We start from the raw sequence: 23777 nt of genomic DNA on the forward strand, positions 1-23777 counted from the left end.
CAGGCTCAGTGCTCCCTCCCTGTCACCGAACCGTTATTATTATTATTAAGAGCAAGAAGTAGATTTCTGCTGCCTTCAACAAAAGAATAAAGAAGCCTCATCGAAAAGCTCTGTCCTCAATAAGAAAACTTTATTATCCAACAACACACAGATTAAAAACTGTAGAACAGCATTTCAAGAAAGACTTGATGGAAGAAAATAAGCAGCTTGCACGATCTTACGTTCCCAGAGTTGATTAATCCAGACATTCAACGGATACATTAGACATCACACTGTATAGTAGATGGAGAACATCAAACAAGAGGGAAAGCAGGGTAAATATTTACAGCTTAACACACAGACTTTTTTTCTTTTTTCAGCAGGATATTTCATCTCACTGGCAAGAACACAGACTGTCCCACGTGGTCGCTCCAGTGAGTCACCATTCTGATCCAGCTATTTGTCCTCCTCCAGACTGAAACAAAGAAGAGACATTACTGAAAGCACAATTTAGAAATCCTCTTAGCACTGCATGCAAATACATTCTGTATGCTTTTTTCTGTATTGTGTAAATGACAAGCCATAAGGGTAGGATATTAGTGTTATTGGCGATTAGGAAACATTTGGTGGCTTTCATTTTGGAGGATATAGACGGGGAAAAAAATCATGTTATTCATGATTCTGGCAATGCGTAAAACAAAATAAGGGTCACTATTTCTGGAGCGCTAATGAGAAGTAACAAAAATAACAGTAGTATTCTGACCCAAATATACATTATTCTATATATATATGTATTTTACATTGATGTATCTTACAGTAACACACTTTTATGCTTATATATTTTGAATGTAAAACAGAATTGTAAAGAAAAAACACTAGAAGGTTGTACTTGAGTGCAAATAGGGATTTGGAGTTGGCTTTCTCTAGCTCACTTACATTTTCTCCGACTCCCGGGATATATCTGTAAAGACACAGAAACCTTCATAGAAAAATGTTTGTATTATGATGCAGGTCTTTTTACATTTCCCAGAACACTTTCACATTATGGAGGCTGTGTTTTGTTTTTATATTAGGTGACAATGAGGATTGAAAACCCATGAATAGTTTGTCCTACAGACCTGTCTGATGGATCAGCTTGAGCTCTGTGTATTTGCAGAATATCCCTTTTGCCAACATCAAACCAGCAAGCGGCAGGAACAAAACAGCCTGATGTGAATAACGCCATTCAAAGTGAAAAGAGGGCATGTTTGGAAGAAAAGTAAACTGAAATCCTTCATAAATATGGCAATGGATGCAGTATGGACACCAGGGAAAGTGGACTAGACTTAAGACCACCATCTGTTGCCATGATGTAATATTGCAGGATAATTATCGGATCGTGGATTACGTACAAACCCAGGCTATTTATAAATGAGTAAACTATATATGATTACACATGAAGATAACAAGTCTGTTGAAAATGTTTACATCATGCGTGGCATCTATCTGAAAGAAAACATTATTGGTGCATATGACAGCAGCAGAACAGTTTAATCTAAGCCCCTAAACTTTAGGCCAAGGACACGTGAATATATCCTCACCAGCAAATTGGGTCAGCAGAAAAATAATCCAGGAATTTAACTTGCATCAACATAAAAGTGACACTAGATGGCGATAGTAGCCCACCTATGAACAAGTATTTCCACAAGTTTGAGTCCTTGAGTACTGAAACCAAAAAGTTTTGTAATTAAGGTCACTTTTTTTATGGCTTGTATATAAAAGCTTTAGAGTGTTTTGCCAAAGCTCTCTGTTTTAATAGGTCTACATATAATCTGCCAAACCTGCTGCCAGTGAGGGCAACTAGACTAGCATTGCTTTAGGACAGTGGAAGAAGTATTCAGATCCTTTATTTACCACACTGTGAAAATACTCCACTACAAATCAAAGTCCTGCATTCTTACTTAAGTTAAAAGTATGTTAGTATTATTAGCAAAATTTACTTAAAGTATCAAAAGTAAAAGTTCTCATTATGCAGGAAAAAAAGGCCCCTGTTAGTGTTTATTATATATAATATATATGTTTCTGGATTAACATTACTGCTGCATTCATTTGTATGTTGTTTAAACTACAGTGATGCATTGTCTTCTATAAGATCAGCATGTGTTTGTAGCGTCACTGTCCTGTGAGAATCACGCATCTCTGAAAACCTTAAACTTTTCACGAGCTCAGAATAACAGCACTGTTTTCAGCTTTGTGACGATGCATGTTCCAGCTAATCCAAGGAGGATTTTAAGTAGTTTATTTAGTTTAAGAAGTAGGAGACTTCTCTCAACCCATAAAGGAACACGTAATCCTTCTGTTTATCAGAAAGATTCAAATTAAAAATCACCAAATTTGGAGATATGTGGTTTTCACTGGACAAGGAAGGGCATGAAAAGCTGTATGTGTTCATGTGGCCTGTCGTAAAACGTAGGCTAATATTTTCCTCTGCAATTTAGTTTAAAGTATCAAGTAGAGTAAAATGGAAAAACACAAGTGAAGCACAAGTACCTCTAAATGAAGGGGATGACTTCAGTCTGTGCAGACTTGCTCTTCAGAAATGACCCAAACAAAGCTCAGGCTCAGATTTTTCCTCTGGGTCTCTAATTCAAGTTGGTATTTTAACACTTCAGCTACTATTCTGAGACCTGAGATCATGAGGCTCTTCACAATATTCTCACATACTAATGTCCACCTGTCCTGAACACACAATGCTAGCTCAGACCCAGTAACAACACATATACGCAAGTTATACGTGGGAATAATGATGAGAATACTGTATGTCATCACGTCCAGATGGCCATCAAATTGGATTTATGCTTGAAGAAAAAGAAGAGAAAAAAGCTGTGATGTCTTCCATCTGTACAGTTAATACTCTTCTCTCGATTCATTAATGCACCATTTAAGCTGTTTCACAAAATGAAGTGGATCATATAAAAAAGTAAACATGCAGTCTTTAAAACCTGCATGTCAAGAAACACATGGTATGTCTGAGCGTTTTAAACATCTTCATGTTTTGTCAACCGAGCTCTAAAGCCTGTTAAGATCAATGTCAGGCTGGAGGGTTCTAATTAGCTAACAAGACTCATCCTGCCCGTAATGTGGAATATGTTAAACAGGTTTTATCTTTCATTTCAGGGTTATTTATGAAGAATAATCCACTCCAAGTGGGTGTTTGTTAAACTGTAGATGTGGCTGGAACTTTTTCAGCGGCTCCCTCAGTAAAAATTCTTGGGTCTACTTGAAGGTCAGATTTCAATGAATGTTCTGCCTATTTTGGAGACAGAATGTGAATAAACTTGCAAAAAAGAAAAGAAAAAAAGAGTGAAAATGTGGCAGGCTCCTGCAGTGACAGACTTATAGAGATGAAACAAAAACAGCTGAGCCATAGTTAAAGATTACCAGCTTTCTCTTTTATTGAAAAATATAGCTGTTATTTCAAAGAAAGGAAAGTGAGGAAGGTAAATATATTAATATACTGTAAAACCAGAATGAGGAATAGGAAAAGAAAACAGTACATACTTGGCATAACACTACAGCCACTGAAGAGAAAAAAAGAGAAAAACATTCTACAGCTGAACTTTGAGCCAGTTGTTTTTCGCAGTCCTTATCTTTTTTTGCCACTCACCAAACCACATCTGTCAGGGCACGGAAAACTTTTAAGCAGACCTGAGGCAGAAAGTATTTGCAAATTCCTTTTATATGGTTTATTCTGGCCTACTTAGGAGTTTCCCACAGAGAAACACGACAAATGCCAGAAAGTTAAGACAATTACAAGAAAGTATTTCAGCGTAATTTAGTATACTTTTCCAAAATTCTCTATTTACTTCTTCTAAACTCCACTAAGATTTTAAATCTTACTTGCAAATACAATTTGGCCACAAATGTGCTATTTAGTGTTAAAGCCACTAACATTCCTCTGGTTCTCACGCTATTACCACATAGTCACACTGCTGATAACAAAGATTGTTTTCTGTAATCATCGATGGCACAAAATACATTTACAATACTTGATTAAAACAACGGCAGATGAGGAGTGTTTTCGTTCTTTTCTAAAGTGTCCATTTCTTAGTGATGCACATGAAGGATTGCAGCTGCTCAAACAATCCACAAACCACATATTTCACAATGGATCAAAAGAAGCAAAAGTCATCTTAAAATTTGGGCCATTTACATCAAAATATGGTCTGATTCAACTCATACTGCATATCTACACATAAGTAAAAAATAAACAAAATCCAACATCCTGCTAACATTACCCAATAATATGGTTAAAACATACTTGGCGATTTCCTCCAGATTGCTTTTAATTTCAGAACTTCTAGCAACCTGTTCATGTAGATATGGTTCCAAAACATTACAACAACACAAGGCAGAATGGCACAGCATCCTGATTATATGTACACACCCCTGCATCAGGAAATTCAAAGCTCCCATTTGTCAAATGTGGCAATTAGTTTTCTAACAGAAAATAAAAAAAGGGCAGGCATTAATCATGGATACCGGAAAGGAAAGTCCACCTCTTTCTGCCTTATTCATGACTGAATGTAACCTGGAGGAGCCTACTGAGTGAGCCAGCATTGTAAAACCAACTAACACAAAAAAAGCCAAAGAGAAACAGCCCACCTGTCTGTTCCTAACCCTGCTGTTCCTGGAGCAGTTCCAGCTGGTTGGGGGCCAATAATCCAGCACATTTAATGAGTAGACTGGGAAAGGCCAGACGATTGGTTGATTTAATCATCTGTTCCTACTGTGTGATTCGGGTTGTATAGAGGAGGTGAATATTATCACTTGTGGAAAATATCTGCCTCTCTCACTACCCCGAGACGTACCTGATGCCCATCTATTAAGTAGCTGTGCTCTAGTAACACTTTGTACATGTTTTTACATCCTTTCTCTGCCCTTAGGGACAAGTCTGAACACATGTCTGGAGAGAGGAGATGTGTTTTAGATAGAGCCTTAACTGTTCATTTTGATATAACCATTTTTCTACTGCAGTAACTCCCTTTCAAACGTCTTTTATGTCTCTCTGCTGACCTGCTGATCCTACCAACCTCAGTAATGATGTGGAATGAGATGTGACGACAAGGAAATACACATAATTAGCCACAATCACCACTTCTGTCCTGGACGTACAGGACACAGAACACATACAAAAGGCCTCTTCTTTTTTTTTTTTGACAATTCACATTTTTACATTTTTACAAACAGAAGTCATTGTCAACTAATACAGCATTACCATGACAGTGATAGCACGAGTGATGTGATTTAGACAATTTTATGTCTACTTGAGTCATACAATTAAGTGCCATGTAGCAAACCTCTGTGGAATTTAAAGAAGCTGGCTCACTCTGTAGTACCATTAAGACGTTTTTGTAAGAAATTAAACTTATCAGAAAAACCCAAAATCAAAACTTTTAAGACCTCGCAGTGCACATTAAGAATGACCCATCCCTTATGAAAATGAATGAATAAATACCACAGCTGTCTGTGAATGTAAAGAATTAAGACCTTGCCACGGAGAGACAGCGGCATCAAACTCAAACACAACAGGCTCTACAACAGTAGACCAACTTCCAGATACTGTATGTACATAAAATTAAAAATATTTCAAAAAAAAAAAAAGCAGAAATAAATCCTTTAAGTCAGACGTGGACAAAAGCAACAACTACTTTATCTATTTAGTGGCTATGCCAAAACATTGTCATTGGCAAATGAAGCTCCATGATCACTCCCACACACAGCTATCTTTCACTTCTTGTCCTTTCCCTCTTCCTCGGTCAGAATCTGTAGTGCACCTCCACATCAAGTTTGTGACCTCACATATCCTTCGCTGTGATTGACAGCTGGGTTACAGTTCTCTAACCTTATGGTCACCCTTTTCTTCTTACAATGAAAGCTTGCTGTTTTTTTTCTTCTTCGTTAATGCACCTTTGAGGAGGACAAGGTCAGGACACCGGGGCCAGTATTATTTGAAAATGGAGAATTTCCCAACAATAATGAGTTCAGAACTTGATGTTGCAAAACCCTCTAGCAATCCACTTTGTGAACCAGTCTGCACTCGGCTCACATCTCCTTGCTGCATCACAGTGAATAAGGCTTAATTGGTTTCATTTATGATGTTGAACAAAGTGTGTAGAGATTAGATTGATCTACAAGAAGCTTAAAGCAGATGTGGCCCTGCCTCTAAATCCCTCCCCTGCCTGCCTCACAGCTTTCGATAGCCTCCCAATGCGTGGTCTTCTCCATTAGTGTCCTTCGAGACTGTTCAGGGCAGTGATACCAGTTTAGCCTAAACTCTAATCTCATCATCATCATCATCATCATCCATGAAGGTGAAATCTCTGTCATCCTCCCCACGTGGCGAACTATACTTCGCACTGTCCGTGTCGCCGTCATGGATGTGGTACTGAGGTTTCTCCTCAGTGACTGAGCTGGAGCTGGACACAGAGCAGCTATCCAGGTTGTGGTGGTTGTTCCTGGTGTGTAGCTCCGGAGTGTAGGGATCCACCGTGGCCTCCTGCTGGTACATGCTGCGAGGTGGCCTTGCAGGGGCCTGCTCCTCCGCATCATCATCATCTATATGGGGAATGAGGGAGGGTGATGCACGGCCCTCGCTACCCTTGCCTTCTTCGTAGCCGAGGTCGTCCTCCTCCCAGCCTTTCTTTTCCATCACGCTCAAGATGTCCCCGAGCATGGAGGGCCCCAAGTCAATGTGGAAGGACATCATAGACTCTGCGTGCCTCATTCCGCCTCCCTTAGGCATGGATGGAGGCAAATCTGTGAGTTCGCCGAAATTACGCTCGTCGAACTCCGCATCCAATGTTGCCATCGCTGCTGCTCCATTTACCGGCTTGGTTTCAATCTCCGTCAGCTTCTTCATGGGGCTTGAGGAAACGCTTGTTGGCAGTTGGTGTCCTCTGTTGGTATCCTCGTCGTTTAGGTAAGGAAGGGATATGGCATTTTTCACAAAGTTGGAGGAGCCACCAGAAGACCCCATCATATTGTACTCATACTTGTCCCCCCGATTTACTGACTGAGAGCGCTTGCTGCTTCTGAAGGTGCGGGACAGCAGCCCTGGTTTGGTGCCTGGGGAGCCCTGCTTTGTTTCTGGATCCCTGGGAGGTTCGCCTGATCTGGTGCTAAGAAATGAAGTGTCCCCAAAGGCATCTCCACCCCTGCCAACATGCATGGTGTGGCGGAAGTCCCCCAATGGAGCGCTGATCATCTCTGCGGTCAGGTCAGCCCTAGACCGTCGCTTCGACTGGTTAGAGTTGTTCACCAGCTGCTTGAGAATAGGCATGATGGCAGTCTGTGACTTATAATCCACAAAAAGAAATGAAACTAGGTTCTGCAGGAGTTCAGGAGAGTTCCTTCCAGACTTCTTTGGCAAGTGTACGTGATGTTGTCAAAGAAAGTATAATTCAAGGTGTTTAATTTGTGCAGCCATTCTGCTCCTCCAGCTCTGGTTTCATCTTACCGTTGGATCAGCCTATGAATAAGAATAGAGATCATTAAAGCCATATCAGTACTTATGTAAACCAAACCAAGCTATTCGCCTTGGCAGGCAATGTGGAAACATACAATTAATTAACCGACACAATTTTATTCAGATGAAAATGTAAAACTTTAAATGCTTCTCTCAAGAGCTATGTCTATTCATTTCTCATCACCCACTATCACATAACTCGCTCTGTCCTTAACTTCATCAAGTATGGAAACTTTTGTTGCCAGAGCCTCCTAATGAAGCCTCACTAGAGTGGTTCTAAACTAGCAATAGCTTTTATATGCAAAAGTCTGTAAGGGCATTATGTAATTGTGAAGAAAAGCCTCTGGTACAAAGTTCCCAGCAACTTCACCCTCACTTAAAACCAGTAATAATACCCACTGAAGTTCACCTTGGCAAAATAAGTTCCCATTCAAATGTGTCGGTGCAATTCTTCTGCTGCATTTTTTAGCTCTTTCTAATAATCCTTAATAGGCTGCTGTCGCATTCAGTTTTTCAAGTGGATACAGCGTCCACTGTAACTGCTGTGCTTTAGTTCCCATTTAGGCCCCAGACTGTTACATAACCAGGAAGACACAGGATACTGAGAGCCGGAGCAGTTCAAGCTGGCAGGAATAAAAGAATGAAAAAGAAAAAAAGAATGAATTGGAACAGAATTTCCTCAGCACGGATCAACTTACAGCACAGATCAGAAAGTCCAGATCTGCTATGTTTCCACCGCTCGTGTTTTTCTCTCAATTTTCTCAAAGTTCTTTAGCCTTGAAGGCGACATTCGAGCACCTCCAACTGAATATTTTGCACCGTCTATCATTTTATCTGTTTTTCACTGAACGCACATCAATGGGCAACTCCCAGCAAATCTGTCTATCAGCTCTGGGGATGGCCAAGTCATAGATTAAAGGCTTTTTTTATGTGAGGAAAGCAGGCTGTTCTTGATATAACGCAGGTCACTTTGATCCTGTACTTGCACTGATTATCTTCGACTCAATAAGCAGATAATATGGCTCATTTCAGCACTTAGACCAAACTGTCCTTAAGTCACCAGTGACTCAGCCTTGAAACATGATCTTCAAACAGAATCTGGCGGAGAAGAGGTTTAAACACCCACTTCTGTGCTAGCTACGGTCCACTAGCTCCATGTGTTACTGATATTAACAAGGGTTCCAATTGTTTTAGCCAGACAGCAATCCCATCATTCTCAGTGTTTTCAAACTGTAGCTGAAGCCCACGCTCTAGGCCTGTATGTGTATCCCACTGTGAATGAATGGGGGCTTCACTCAACAATATTCCAAAGCAACGTCATCCATGCAAACATTTGCATCTCTGACAAGAACCCATTCAATTGGAAAGGCAACTGTAGCACTAGAGGGAACAGAGGGGGGTTTGATAGATGATAAAAGCTGGTGCTGTTTTTTTGTCCGCTCCTCTTTCAAAAGAGAGATCATCCCCAAAGGGAACTGAATTCTATCCACTGCCAAGGTTTTTATCATCTACATTCAACAACTTCATTCAAGATTTCATCAGTAGTTGTGGCGGTGCTAATGGGAGTGCACTGTACCCACAACTGATGGCACAAAAGAAGGCCTAACAAATAGCAAATGCATTAACAAAAAGGTACTTGAAAAGCTTATTTTCAAGTTCTATTATAAAAGCCATACCAAGTTCAAGTTCACACCCTTATATGTGACAACCGGAATGGGCTCACTGTTACGAAAGCTATTCAAACAGCAACTGAATGCCAAATTATAAGATTATAGCTTTGAGAAAACAAAAGCCAACGAAGTCCCTCTGAGCAGCCTCATAGTTGTTAGATTAATAAAAGTATGATCTATCATTAGCAAACCCTTTATTACTTCAAGCCTTGTGCAGTAGCCAATTGGTATCTGCTGCACAAAAGGCTGCTGAATGTGTGACTGGCCACTCAAGACAACTCATCAACTGATATGTTCCTCCCCGCTGCCCATAGTTTTGTATTTCTCTATGGCAACATCAGAGCAGAACAGTGGCTACCAAGCGAACTTCCTGTCTCTAAGCCGGCCGGAGACAGAGAGAGAGAGACAGATTTTATCCCCTACATGGAGAGATCAGCTCATTCGGATGGATTAGCCCTTCCTGGTGGCCACATGCAGGGCAATAAAACAATCGTCCCAGTGCTATAGCTAAACGGGAATGCCTTTGATGTGCCTTGTCATTCGAAGACATTCAACCTTAGCATAAAATATGTCAGTGGGTGCTCAAATATCAAAAGGTGCAAACCTCACACCTTAAGCCATTCTAGGAAACAGCCCATTTTAGGTCTTTTGGGGCCCCTTTCGTGTTTGATGACGAATTGTTTTAAACCCCCCCAGGATCATCAAGACCCCATTATTGTGGGCATGACAAAAGATAAAGTACAGTCTGCAGGCAGTCCTGTCATATTCTGTTCTAGCCTTTCAGTACTTTTTAAAATATCAATCATGAAGAATGGCAGTGTCAAGTGCATTCTACTGTTACAAAATAACACCACAGAGAGGGATTTAATGTTCTGCATATAAAACTGTAGCTGTGTTAAAAGTTCTTTCACATAAACAGGGAGCATGTTTGCATCTTTTCTCAGTTGTTTTGGGAAATCTATCTATGTTGTTAGGTATTGAGGTTAACTTTAGCTCCTTCAGACCACGGCAAATTCCTTGTAATGTATGTTACTTGGCAATAAACAGTTTCTGATTCTGATTCTGATTCTAATGTTTCATTTTAAATGCAATGTCTGATATTATTCTAGTTAATAGAAAATGTTAAATACAAAACACATTTACATACAGTGCAATCTTGGAAGGAAAGTCTCCTCCTATGTTTAGGCGATTCATTGATTAGTTCTTACCACTAGAAAAAAATAACCATATAGAAACAATTGTAGAGGGGGTGTTGAGGCAGAGTGGAATATGTTTGTGCTTCAATGCTTTCCAATCATGTGTGAATCTAATATCTCAACCTTTTGGACTTTTTCCTCTTCATGTTATTATTACTATTACTGGTAGTTTTTGCATAGAAAGAAAGGACTGAGTGGACTATTCCACCATTTTACTTTGCTGTATTTATGTTTTCCTTTATATATTCATTTTTGAAGGCAGGGAAAATATGGATCGGAATGGATATATGCTGGTGTCTGTTTGAACGTAGGGAGGAAAAAAAAAAAATATATATATATATAATAATATATATATATGACTTACTCATAAATAAATTAAAGTTCATTCACTACAGTGTCTAGACAAACAGAAAACATATAATCATAGCTCTGTGTTTGCTCATACATTGCACCGAAGTCAACTTGGTGACCAGGGATTCCAGTCTGGCCTGTATGGCTCGTAAAATTACATAGCACTCTTTTTACAGGACATAGCTACCAATATAGACACAACACACATATAGCTGAACATGTTTGTGTTAGAGCACTAAGTATCCCCAAAGAGGTAATAAGTATGATCTTGTTTGTTTTAGTTGAGAGTTATTGCCTCAGTCATTGTGCCAGCCAGTGACGAAGCCTTTATGTAACCGAGCACTCAAAGTGCCACATGACTCCAGCTCAAACTGAGGCAAGTGGTGACAGGGCCATGAATGATTAAGAGCATCTTATGTCGCTGGCAGACTCTGATGCGCGCAGAATGACATCATAACAACCACCATGCTCATCAGCGTTCAGTCTCACTCTTGTAATCCTGTGGATCACAGGCGCCATACAGTCCTCAGCTATCCCATGCCACTTTCTCTCCTTCCACCCAATGAGCAGGGGAAAGAGGCTTTGGCTGCTTATCCAATCACAGCTCGACTAATGTCAAGTTAAACCAACAGGCACACACTGGCTGCGATCGTCGGTTCTGGTTTTATTTTTGACTGCGTTACATTTTTAAAAAGGGAGACAGAAAAAGATTCTATCATTTATTCACAAGGTGGAAGCCTCCATGGAAGAGCTACAAGGAGTCACATAAAGCGTTGTCACACAGCAGTTATGAGACCCCAACTATTGTCCGGCAGATTACCTTGATTTCTATAAAATATAAAAAGGGGAATATCATTTTAAAAAATGTGCTTCCCAGTTCCTACCAATGACAATGGAGAGCTTATGTATTGACCCAAAAATGTTGTCAATAACAAAATAATCTTGTCATATGAAGTCAGTAAATGGTACAGAACATGCAAGAGTAACAACACTGCCTGTCATACTCTGAGCTTGTATTTTTTAGCAGTCACTTTGTGATTTTAAATACAATAAGTGTATTTTTACACAAAACTCTGGCCTCGTCTAGCTTTAAGTCCTCAGTCTAACCCATTTTTGAAGATATAATGTTGAACACAGAGACAGCAGTAAGAAAACCTCTGCTTTGTTTACCCTTGAACTATCCAGAATCTCCACCATTGTTCAATCCTATTGTCAGCAACATTGATATGCAAATGAATATGCGAGTCAGCCAACGCCATCTATGACATTGCTAATCAATTAATCAATGGAGCTGCATAAGAATGGAAAGTTCTTAACTCTGACAAAGAAGGTCGGCAAACTTCATTTGCGCCTACTTTGTGAGGCCCATAACCTCCAGCCCAAACATCTGATTCCCACGGGGGGAGAGGAGGCTGACAGTGTCAAAAGCACTGAAATACCAACATGATGTTTGTCCATCAGTAGTACACACAATTCATTACATATCTGCTAGGATGTAATATATACATCATAATATATTATCTATAAATTTAATTTTATCTACAATTATTATATTATTATTATTATTCTCAGTGTCTAAGCACAAAACTGTTATATAAATACAGACAAAACTATTACTATTAAAATGCTAGAAATGTGCTAAAAAATTAAGGAGATGGGAGACCTCATCAACTATGTATGAATGTGATTTCGCCTAACATCACGTAGCTGTAGCCTTGGTGTGAGCTCATTAGCAAAGCCTCCATCTCACCTCACTGTGTTTTTCCACGCGCCTCAAATTTCCCTCCAGTCCAACGTCTACTTATTGTCCCGAACACACCGCACGGATAATTATGAAGAAATACTGTTTATGCAGCATATGAACACAGCATTGTTTCACATAACACACCTGAAAAGTGAAACAGCGGGAGCGTCTAAATGTGTGTGACTGATACAGTAACATAAGACATTTGATGTGAGTATCTGCAACAGTGTGCTGACCTGTTACCGACACATAACACTGTGCAGTAACCTATTCTTTGCTCTTCTGTGCTACTGCCTGCTACAGAAGTAACCAGTTCTTCCTGTCCAACTTCATATCTTGTCACACAGCTCCAAGGCTAACCCTGTATGACAAATGGCAAAAATATCTTGAACAGACACAGAACAGACAACAAAGAGAAAATTCAGAAAGAGAGGGTGCACGGTCTCACCAGCCATGTGTCGAGGAACATGCATATTTCACACAGGTGAAACTCGGGCTATTACAAAGTAGGATCCCACTGTAAACAGATCCAACGCATGTAAACACCCCTGGAGTGCTCTCCGCGCAAACAGTAAAGGCTGGACTTTAGACTGTTGCTCCTTCTTTACTGACCAGAGACAAATTATGACGAATAATACTCAAAAGGCAAAACACATAACTGGAACAACTGAACACTTTTAAAATGACACTGCATTTAAATGTCCACGGGGTTCTGGAGCTGCCTAATGTCCCATAATAGTCACAACGGCCAGCTTTGTTTTGCTAGTTAATTCAACATTTGAGCTAATTGAAAAAAAGATTGTGGTGTTTTTGAGCAGTAGTTGTTTTGCAGAGCATGTTAAAACACTAAATTCAGCATAAAAATGAATTCTTGATATCGGAAGTCTTAAGAAGTCCTTGCTTTTTCCAGCATCTCCAGCCACACCTCACAGTCCTCCTCAGCTGGGTATATTATCATTAATCAATTATTATATATAGTTTTATTATATTGGTTGAAGGCTTCTAGAGTATTTGTAGAAATGCGTTCCACATGTTTATTCGACCTTAAGGATGAACAGTATGGTTTTGGTGAGAACGGTTGGATGTAAACAAAACCTTATTTGATTGAAATGAAACCTCCTCAGGGCCTGTTTAATACCTTAATTAGCAAAATGTTCAGTGTCAACAGACTTGTCCTCACATAACACATGGAACACATAAACTCTGCACCCTAAAGCGCCAAGGAGTTACAGCAAAACATCAGTTTGTCCTCAATAATATGCAAACATGCTAACGACCTAATTAGAGGGTACATGTGTAAAAATAAAGTTATATCATGTGGGACGCATTATGTCACATTATGCCCTGCAAACATGTGTAATACTAGCCGGTTCTAGCCACTATGAATCAAGGCCTTCATATCTTTTGACAAATGGGCAATGGTTTACATCTTACATCAGCTTAAAGGTAATCTGAAACATGTCTGGATTCAGACAGAGGTGAAGAGTTCTGATCGCCCTGTTGTTGAGTGCTTTATCTGCAGAAAAGTGCTGGCAACATGGCGAACACTCATCACGTTCATGTAAAAAGGCTTTGGGAGCTTCAAACAGCTGGGCCGGGAAAATATACCTACATCAGCAGGACTGTTGCCCAAATACTACAGGCCCTCTGTGTGTGTGTCCATGTCAGTGTGTAAATTGTAGTCTATCAGCCTCCAGGGCCCCAATGCCGCACAGGCAGAAACAAAACCACAAGAGGATTAAGGGCAGCGTGTTCAACGTGAGCAAATAAAACCAGCATGCCTGAGCCGGCCCTCTGCACTGTGTGACAGGAGCTCAGGACAGCAAACACCACACCTCTGTCCGCTCAAAACACACAAGCAAACCAACCTCCCAGCCAGCCTTCCTCTGACTCCAAATCATCTTCTATTGCTTTTGGTGTGTTGCGCAGTAACGCAATCACCACGTGACCATGTTCACCATTTTTTTTAATCTCTCCAAATCCTGATATCCAGAACAGAGGACGGGCTTCCAAATGATTTCTCTGTGTTTCCAGTCTAGCTGGCCTTTTCTAAAGCTGTTACTGCATAGCTGGATGAAGCGTTTGGTCGGATACTGGGGGGAGGCTGCCATGCTGTGCTTCAGCCAAAGGGGGAAAAGAAAAACAGATAACAAGCGTGTTCCTTGATTATAAAATAAGCCATTGAACAAAACAAATCTCCCGAGAGTTTGTTTCGGGGAAAAATGCTCCTCTTGATGTATGAATAATATCCTAAGTAAAAATGTGAAGGGGCACAACATTTCCCATGTGAAGCAACAATACCACAGGGACTTTCGCAAAAAAGGAAAGGCACAGATGGAGGCACTGAAGAGAAACACACCCTCAAAGGGGCGGTGGAGGGTGTCACCACATTGGATTCACTCAGTCATGCCAGCACGGTGACAGACGTTCTTTCACAATGTCCTGCATGAAATGTACCCAAACCCTCATTACGCCTACAGTGGAGGGATTGTGCGGTACTGTGTGTGTGAGTGCATGCACATGAGAGTACATGTCTAATTAATCTCTGAAATCTGCCCCATCAGTCTCTGACAAACAGACAGCATTCACGCCTGGTACCAGAGGGCAGGATCTGAGCCAAGCGCTTGAATTAACCGTCCAATAGTTGCTGGACGACAAAACAAAGCAGAATTTCTACTGAGGATTGTACTACAAGAGACAGAGAGGGAATACAAAATGCCCAGTTACAGCCAGGATGCCAATGTCACAGTTGGCTTGAATTATAGTTAATAAGTTCAAATTGTTTACTGGCCATATTGGCTGCTAGTTCTCCAAAGGAGGAGGGTCAGAAGCACTGACAAGTTACTCAGAATGAGACCTCGGGGAAACAGAACATGCCAAATCACCACAATGATAAGCCAATGCCAGTGAGACAATCTTTAAACTCTGGAAAAACAGGACACATACAATCACACACACGTACAAACTTCTCCAGAAAAGAAATCAGTAGGAGGGATCGCAGTGTGACTGGAAGACAAGTTTCTGCACTGTGTCAACTTCTCAACGGCTCCTGGCCTTTTTTTTTTTTTTTTTTTTTATCAGCAGCCTCCCCACTGAAGCCAAACACACAAATCGGCTATAAAGGCCTCAGGCACTGAGCCCTGACTGACAACATGAGTTAATAAACCCCCATGGTGTTAACTTTAATGACACCAACGGCAGACAACAAAACACAAACTGACAAAAGAGAACACACAGGCCCACAAACACGGCCACTTCAACCTGATAATAGAAACTCACAACAGTTGACAAGCTGAACAATCCCATAACAGGGCTGAGATAAAGACTGCAGCTCCTGCCCTCCTAAAGCACATTATTATTGCTTGATTTACCTACATCCACTGTGAAACAGTTAGTGCTGAGGACATACACACTTGCTGTGAGTGAGTGAGTGTGTGTGTGTGCAAGTTCTCCCTAAAGTGACTCTTTAGGAATGTCCAGCTCAGCACACATGGATTGATTGCATTTCAGCAGCTCGGCTCATTGAGACATAGTTGATCAGTGTGCATGCTATGATCTAATATGGGCTAAATATGAGCATGGCAGCTATTCATATCATTAAAGTCAAATAAGATGTAAGACTAGTACTGACACAGTTAGTCAATGAATAACTTTTGATAATCAAGTAATTGTGTAAAGCAAACACATCAGACATTTACGGCTTCTTGAATGTGAGGGATTTCAGTTTTTTTTCTGTTTAATATTGTTAATTGAATATATGTGGGTGTTGGAGAGTGGGTCAGACAAAACAAGCTATTTGAAGATGTCACCTTGAGGGTAAAATTAATTGGAAAACTATCGATAAAGAAAAGACTGACTACAAAATAAAATACCAAAGGCCTGGGTACATCAGACATCTTAAAAGCCACAACATTATATAACACATGGCTCTTCTAAAACTTGTAGATCTGTTGGCCAGATGAGAAAAGTCCCAAATCTTTCAGGAATCACCACCTGATTATGTCAGGAAAGTCTTTGAAGTATCATCAGTGTCATCTTACCTCAATCCATCTGTCTTTGATTTGGTTTACTTAAAAATAGCTGTCCCGTTTGGCAAGTTACTTTGACTTGGCAATCAAGAAACAACTTTGATTTCCTGGAAACTTGAGTCTGCAAGCATGATGTTTTCATTAGGGGAGCGCATTCAGATACTCTGTTGTGGCTGTGCTAACGTGTATGACCTATGTGTGTGTGTGAACAATAAGTTTGAAGTCCATCAACGGTTCGCATTCAAACTGCCGTATATTGGTTCAAGGGTCATCAGGGAGAGTTGGCCTCTCTTCGCTGAGTCATACAGCATACGGCTCAAAAACAAACACACACACACACACACACACACACACACACACACCCTGTTGGTTCCCAAATGGCAGACACAATTTCTCTGTAACTGAGGAACCAGCAATGTCACACAAAGTACAATAGAGGACACAGAAAAAACAACAACAAAGCAGTACGGAGGAAGACAGGAACCAAACCCTTTTGGCACACCCAAACCACGCACATGCACCTATAAAAGGAAAACAGATAAAAGTATGAACATGCACACACAAAAAAACCCCACACAAGATGGGGCTCAAAGGTGACCCAAATGAACAACACCCACCATTTGCAGTGATTCTCGTTCATTTAATACAAAGAGGCCTGAGATGCGTATCTATCAAGGTATTGTAACTTTTCACTATTGTCCATTCACAGCACTGGATTGCTGACCTGAAAATGTCCTCTAGAGGCTTGTGGCAGGAAGAAATGTGAGTCTTTATTCATAAGGAAACCAGCAATTCTCACAGGATCATCAGACAACCACGATAAGGGCCCACAATAGCTCATGTGACTGTTCCCATCTCCTGAACTAGTTTCCCGGCATGAATTTGTCATCTAGTGGGCACAGAGGTGACCACGGTTACGCCAACAGCCGTCCTTTGTCTTTTCAGTACGCTTGAGAGATAAACCACCTGTTTCTGTGTCCAGAGAGAGCCGCAAAACAATGAGGGCTCACTGGACTGTAAACAGGCCAAAGCCTGGACCCCAACGGCCAGCTGCACGTCACCAGTAATGTGTGTTTTCAGTATATGACCCAGCCGTTGTCCAGTCAACATGTACTGCACAGCCGTGACCCTGCTGTTAAAAGCAATATTGTGTCAGTGACTAACTGAGGAGGGAGACTTAAGCATTTACCACATATGATTGCATTAACTGTGTATTGAAGCCAGCATTAGTGCTGCTACAGATGACAGGCTAATGGAGTACTGGTTGCACTTGGACGTTGGATTTTAATAGAAATGTGCTACAAAGAAAGGCAGGTTCACTGAGTTTCTTATCAGACTGTGTAATTTACACAGTTCAGCTGATAAACCTGCTATACACATGCACCGACTGCTGGGTTAATAACAGCTTCAAACCGTGTGTGTGCAACTAAAGACTGTATAATTAATTCTGTTACATGGGGAGATTTAACAACAATTTATGCTGCTCAAGAGGTAACTTTCAATGGTTTTCTAAGAAAGCACCTTTTTGTATTTTAAGGAAATCCTGATATCTGTCAACTTCAGTCATATTCTCATATCTTTTGGCTTTTATGTCTATTGGTCATGGTAACATTTTTATCATATTCGGTGGGGTCTACCATAAACAAGAACAAGTTCGACCAGGGCAAGGAGGGCAGGCTTCCTACAGCTTTCCAAAAAACTAGTGTGTTCTGTGACTCTAAAGGGAGCTTTCCAAGTCTGGAAAGATAACCCTGGTGGTGTTATTATGGTTATCTCAGCTTGGGCTTGGAGACTACAAACTTAGAACAGAAAGCCTGCAGCACAAACTGTGGCTGTGGAGTATCCTTGTAGCTGTGGGGATTCATTTCTTTTGGGAGGGGGGGGGGGGGGGCTGTAAGAGGCTTGTGATCCCTGTGAGCCATTCAAAGTCTGATTTTCCAAATCTCTACAGGTGGAGAGTAAAACGTTATGGAATAACAATATATGAGAATATATGAGGTTTACCAGATTTTCACTTTAAATCAGCGCCACTGATGTCAGCATACCACCAGGACCTCGTCTGCAAGATCTAAAAGGTGTGACACATGTTCCAAAATATGTTTGTGTGATCACGTACTGTAATAAGTTAGGATTCCAGAGGATGTGAGTTGGACAGGTGTGCCAGTCGATGACGGATGCTGTTCTGTGGTGTCCTTGTACAAAACAGAAACCACAGAGGATTCTTGGCAACTTTTGCAACGTGAGAACAACCCACCAAGCTGGCCATGTTCAGCTTCAATGGAACTGCCTTTTACCTCAGACATGATAATTATCCAAACTGGTTTTACAGCTTTAAACAATGCAATTCAGAGCACAAACAATAACAGGTGCTGAAAGAGTGGCAAAGATGTGCTATAAAAACACAGTAAATATTTGATAGTATTATATAATGTTATTTTGAAACACATGTTTAGGATCTGTGGACTCAAACTGTCGCTGGTGTTTTCAAGAAGGGAGTGAAATGATGTTATCAGCAATAATTCCTGCTCAACTGGTTATTTTTCTCCACAATGGTTCACCGACAGTAACCAACACAGGCACAGATCTGAGCCATTAAGTGTCAGGTGAAAAAGAGAGAGTTGGCCCCTTTTCCTGGGAACAGCCGTGATATGTTGTTGTTAAATGGGAGTTACCCAGCCTTGCACCAAATCTTGAATGTCGCTTTTCAGGGGGTTTGGCCCAAAACAGCTGACGTAGTTTTGACCCCTGAAACAACACTTAAATTGTGTGGTTCCAAAATAAATCATAACATACCTTTTCTGGAGAACAATAATGAACATAATGGTTGACGTAGTGGTTCCCTACCAAGGGGCCGCAAGATGATGAACAGGATAGGATAACAGCAAAAACATATTTTTTCTACATCAAATTATGTTTCTTTTTTTTAGGTTATCCTCAACAATATGCGTTTTTTCTTGTGTATTACTGGATAATTTAATCTCTAAAAACTATTCACATAAAACGCTCTGGTCATATCCCAAAAATCGCTTTGTTTAAAGGCACCACAAGCCATAAACGTTAGGAACCACAGGACTAAAAAATGGTATTTTTATAGGGAACCTCTATTTTACAGATACTGATTGGTGGACTTCTGGTTAATTTGTCTCCCCTGTTTTCGAAGTTTAAAGTTAAATATATTCCTGAAGACAATGACGTTGGATTTCGCTTCCACATAAACTCTGTTCAAAGTTTAACTCAAACACCATGATTTCTCTTCAAAGTTCAAAGGCCTCGCTGCTGTCTTTTCAGGCGGGGTGAATCCTGTAATTGTCTGAGACAAAACAACTCTCCTCGGGGAGCTCAACATAAGCCTTGCTGCTTTCCAGTATCAACAGCCGAAAAAATTACACATCCGTCACCTTTGAAGTGATTAATACTCCACAGAAATTGGGAAGCTTCCACAGCTTCGCAGCTCTGGTGTGTGTCCCTGAAACACTTCCAATAACGTAATATTTCAGTGAGTGATATTTTACTACATATTACAGCTGCCATTCTGAATTTGACTCAAAGTTTTATTTATTCATTTATAGTGACGACTATAAAATGACCTTTTTCCATAGGCAAATTACCCTCTTTGTGCTGTTTCTGTTCACACCACAATCATTTTCCCATCGAAAATCAGGTCTAATCCTCCCAAAACACGACAACAAACAATAATACATATTGTTGGTTTTCCCCAACTATATGACCTTTTGTGCAGGCCATGTAATTGTAACAAAGAAATACAGAGGACCAAATGTCAAGACATTCTCCTATCATTCACTGCTGATCTCCTATGAAGCATGGGATAAAGGTGGGTGGATTACTGAGGCCGCGAACAATTTGCTGAGGCATTTTCGAAGGCATGGGAAGCAACAAGAACATGCAATACACTGTAAGTTATCACATCTGACTCCACTTAACTAATTCGGATTTCTTCTCTCACATAAATGACAGCAAAAGGTTTATACTCCATACATTAACCCTTCACATAATATGGAATCCAGACGCAAATAAAATACTGACTCAGTGTTGACTCACAAGGAAATTAGTTGCCTTCCACTTTAACTAACTGCATGTGAAACTGCCTGAAGTTAGTGTTTTCATGGGAAACAGAGTGCAAATGAGTCTAACTGCCTCTCCCCAACCCCCACTCCTCTTCCCAGTATAAAACTGTAATGACCTCAGCACAGTCAGAGTCGGGCAGGTAGCCAGCTTCCTCACTACGCAGCAGCGGTATCCTCCAGAGCAAACTGAAATAGCCTCCATTGCAAAAAAAAGCACAGTCAGAGATGACACACACACATGCTCCCCTCCCCTCTGACTCTGCAGCGCAACACAATAGATCTTGATGGAGAGATATCTGCCTGGCAGCTCTGGAGAAGCCCATACAATAAGGATCTGAAAGGCCTGAAGTGTGTGTGTGTGTGTGTGTGATAATTCATCACTTTTGTCACTGGAAAAGATACAAGCAGAGCCTGACCTTGGCCTAAATCTCTCCGGTCAACCTCAAGGTGCACATTGAAGCATTTTGTTTCCAATTTCCTAATTTCTCTTAGTCACAGAGCTACCAATACAGTGTTGGGTAAACGATTTATCAAGCAAAATGACGAATACCAACCGACCTTAGGGCTGTCGTTAGGGGTGTGTTTGTGCGTGTGTGAGCGTAGGAGGAGGTCAGAGGGCAACAGTCGTACAAAGACAACACCAAAGCCAAGCCCATTAGTCAATATGTCCTCCTACTTCTGTCCAGACTGGCGGTTTACTGACGATGAGCGTGGAATAATGAATCTTAACGTTATAAAAAGGGCCTGCAGACTTTATGGTCAGTGTAGTTAAAGTCAAGCAAACACACTATACGGCCTCCAATCAGAGGGTGATGAATGAGGCCGGGCAGGTATACAGACTCCGTTGCAATCCTGGAGTAAATTACCCAGTTCATCAGGCATGATGACCACAAGAGGCAAGTGCCAGGTCTGTGAACACAAACAGGAACAACTCGCTAATGACACGGGAAGGTGGACACGTTTGGGGAGTGAGGGATGAGGGGAATGCAGCCGTGCAGTTTGTTGAGCTGTAGATTTTTAGCTATTTGACTGCTTTGTTTTCCCACAGCTGAGTATCAATGTTACATAACTCTCAGTGAAGAGAACTGATGCTTCTGAGTCCATCTGCCCGCTCTGATTAAACCATATCCTCCCTGTAGCTGAAAATAGTTATTCAGGACACTTAATTTAGACTCTGCAACCTGCTTCCACTATTGGGTATCTATGAACTGAATACGTATGTAATATGTGAGTCCAGAGGTCTGTGGACCCTTGGAGACTCCTAATGGGGATCCCAAATGTGGAACAGTTTACTTTCACTGTTATTTAACCCAGTTAATGACTCCTTTCATCGGCTTATTGAGGTTTTGGCCTGGCCTCTGAAACAGATAATTATGTAGTTTCACAATCAATTATACAATAGCAGAACTCCTTACAAAATGGGTGCTGTGTGCCCAAATTTAAATCGGGTAAGTAATCTAACACTTCTATATTTGGAGATCACTTGACATTAAGAAGAAAAGTTTGAGGAGCTCTGCACAACTTCATGGCCATGATCCAGACTGAATGCATGACTAAAATCTATTACAACAGCGGACCAAAAAGCAAAGTTTCTACTGATTAAAAAGATAAAGCAAGCCATGTACTTGTATAAAAAAAAACTGTAAAGAAAGAAAGAAATTGTAAAGCACATTTTTGAGGATATTTCCTGAAGTGAAGCGGTGACTTTCACAATGTTATGGCAGGACTTTTTCTTTTCTAGTCTTCACCAGGCAAGAGGGGGCTCACTGATGTCCCTCCAAGGGGACAGCCAAGAGCTGATTGTCCACAAGCAGATTTGACATTCAAATGAGATGCAGATTTCACACCGTTGGCCTTACTTCAACCTACGTCTCTTCCCTGACCCCACAGAGCCGTCTGGAAACTATGTTAGACACACTAATAATCACTGAAAGTCGTCACCCGCAGAAGTAGTAATACAGCCGCACATTACAGCTCCCTCAACTCTAAAACAACAGTCACACATGAAGAAACCTTACCTCTCTTTACGGTCCCAGAGGGGGCAAGTTTCAGGTTATATTCCGCTCAACTCTTCCGTAAACACGAGACAACAGCAGAAGTCGAGAAGCGTCTGTGTCACTACTATTCTGGTCAGTTTCCTCAGCGGGAGAGTTGCGGCAGGACAGTCCCCTTGTTGGTGCTCCAATGTCCGTTTAGTTTGCATCTGTGTGGCGCACAAAGCGGGCCTCCCCCTCCTCCTCTCCTCCCCTCCTCCTCCCCTCATGTGCCGGAGAGCACCACCTCCTGCTGCGGTTTAAAGGGACAGAGCCCCATTTATTCACAACATAACAAAAGGCAGAACTTCAACTTGGTGGGGCTCCCATCCCCAAGCCATCAGTCCAGGACTAATGGCGATGAAATAAGATCTTCAAAGGGTTCAGTGAAAAACACACAGCGGTAGGAAACGTTGGACGTTTAAAGGAATAGTTCGATATTTTACAAAATGTGCTTATTCACTTTTATTTCTTGATGAGTTACATGAGAAGATCAATACCACTCTTCTGTTACCGTAGGCTAAATATGAAGCTACAGCCAGGAGGTGGTTAGCTTAGCTTAGCATAAAGACTGGAAACAGAGGGAAACAGCTAGCCTAGGTTGGACGTTTCCTTTAACTCCTGGGGACTTGCTTTCTAAACTGATTGTTTCATATTTTGAAGTTAGCATTTGAACCAGCAGAAGTTGATCAGCAGGACTGAACTCTTTTCACTGTGTTTCACGTTAAACCCAGTGTTGTTGCTTTATTACATCTTCTGAAATAATTGGTAGACCTGCAATAGTGAACTTGTATGCCTCTATCTTGTATGCTGTACAATAGCCATTCGGTTTCTTTCTTAAATAATGGTAGATTTGATAATACTTTAATAACACTTTAGAAATTTGCACTAAAAGTAGGTAATAAGTTATAAGGAAATTACCAATAAAACAACTCCTTCTTTCTCACGCATGCAACGCCACACAAATACAAACTTTTACATAGTATCAGCATGTAATAACTGTAATAGTACATTCTGCTTACTGCGTATTTATTCAAAATACTCACTAAATATTAGAAATGTGCTGTCTGAGCATGAGCAGAGTCCATAAAATTCAGCAGGAATTAATGTTCTTCCCACTTATGATTTGTAGCATTAGGGCAAATGTACTGCAAAGTAGCCCATTACTATAATTAAAGGGCCAG

General features: G+C 40.9%; 1 protein-coding gene across 1 annotated transcript; it reads right to left on the reverse strand.

The window, feature by feature from the left end:
• Nucleotides 1-3404: 3404 nt before the first annotated feature.
• On the reverse strand, nt 3405-22694 carry cdc42ep4b (CDC42 effector protein (Rho GTPase binding) 4b). Its single transcript, XM_070926849.1, has 2 exons — nt 22579-22694; nt 3405-7489 (listed from the first exon to the last, which is right to left on the reverse strand). The coding sequence occupies exon 2, from the start codon at nt 7298-7300 to the stop codon at nt 6290-6292; it is 1011 nt and encodes a 336-aa protein (XP_070782950.1). The 5' UTR covers nt 7301-7489; nt 22579-22694; the 3' UTR covers nt 3405-6289.
• Between the last annotated feature and the right edge of the window lie 1083 nt (nt 22695-23777).

The sequence above is a fragment of the Enoplosus armatus genome, chromosome 20, assembly GCF_043641665.1.
Source record: "Enoplosus armatus isolate fEnoArm2 chromosome 20, fEnoArm2.hap1, whole genome shotgun sequence".
Classification (NCBI taxonomy): Eukaryota; Metazoa; Chordata; class Actinopteri; order Centrarchiformes; family Enoplosidae; genus Enoplosus; species Enoplosus armatus.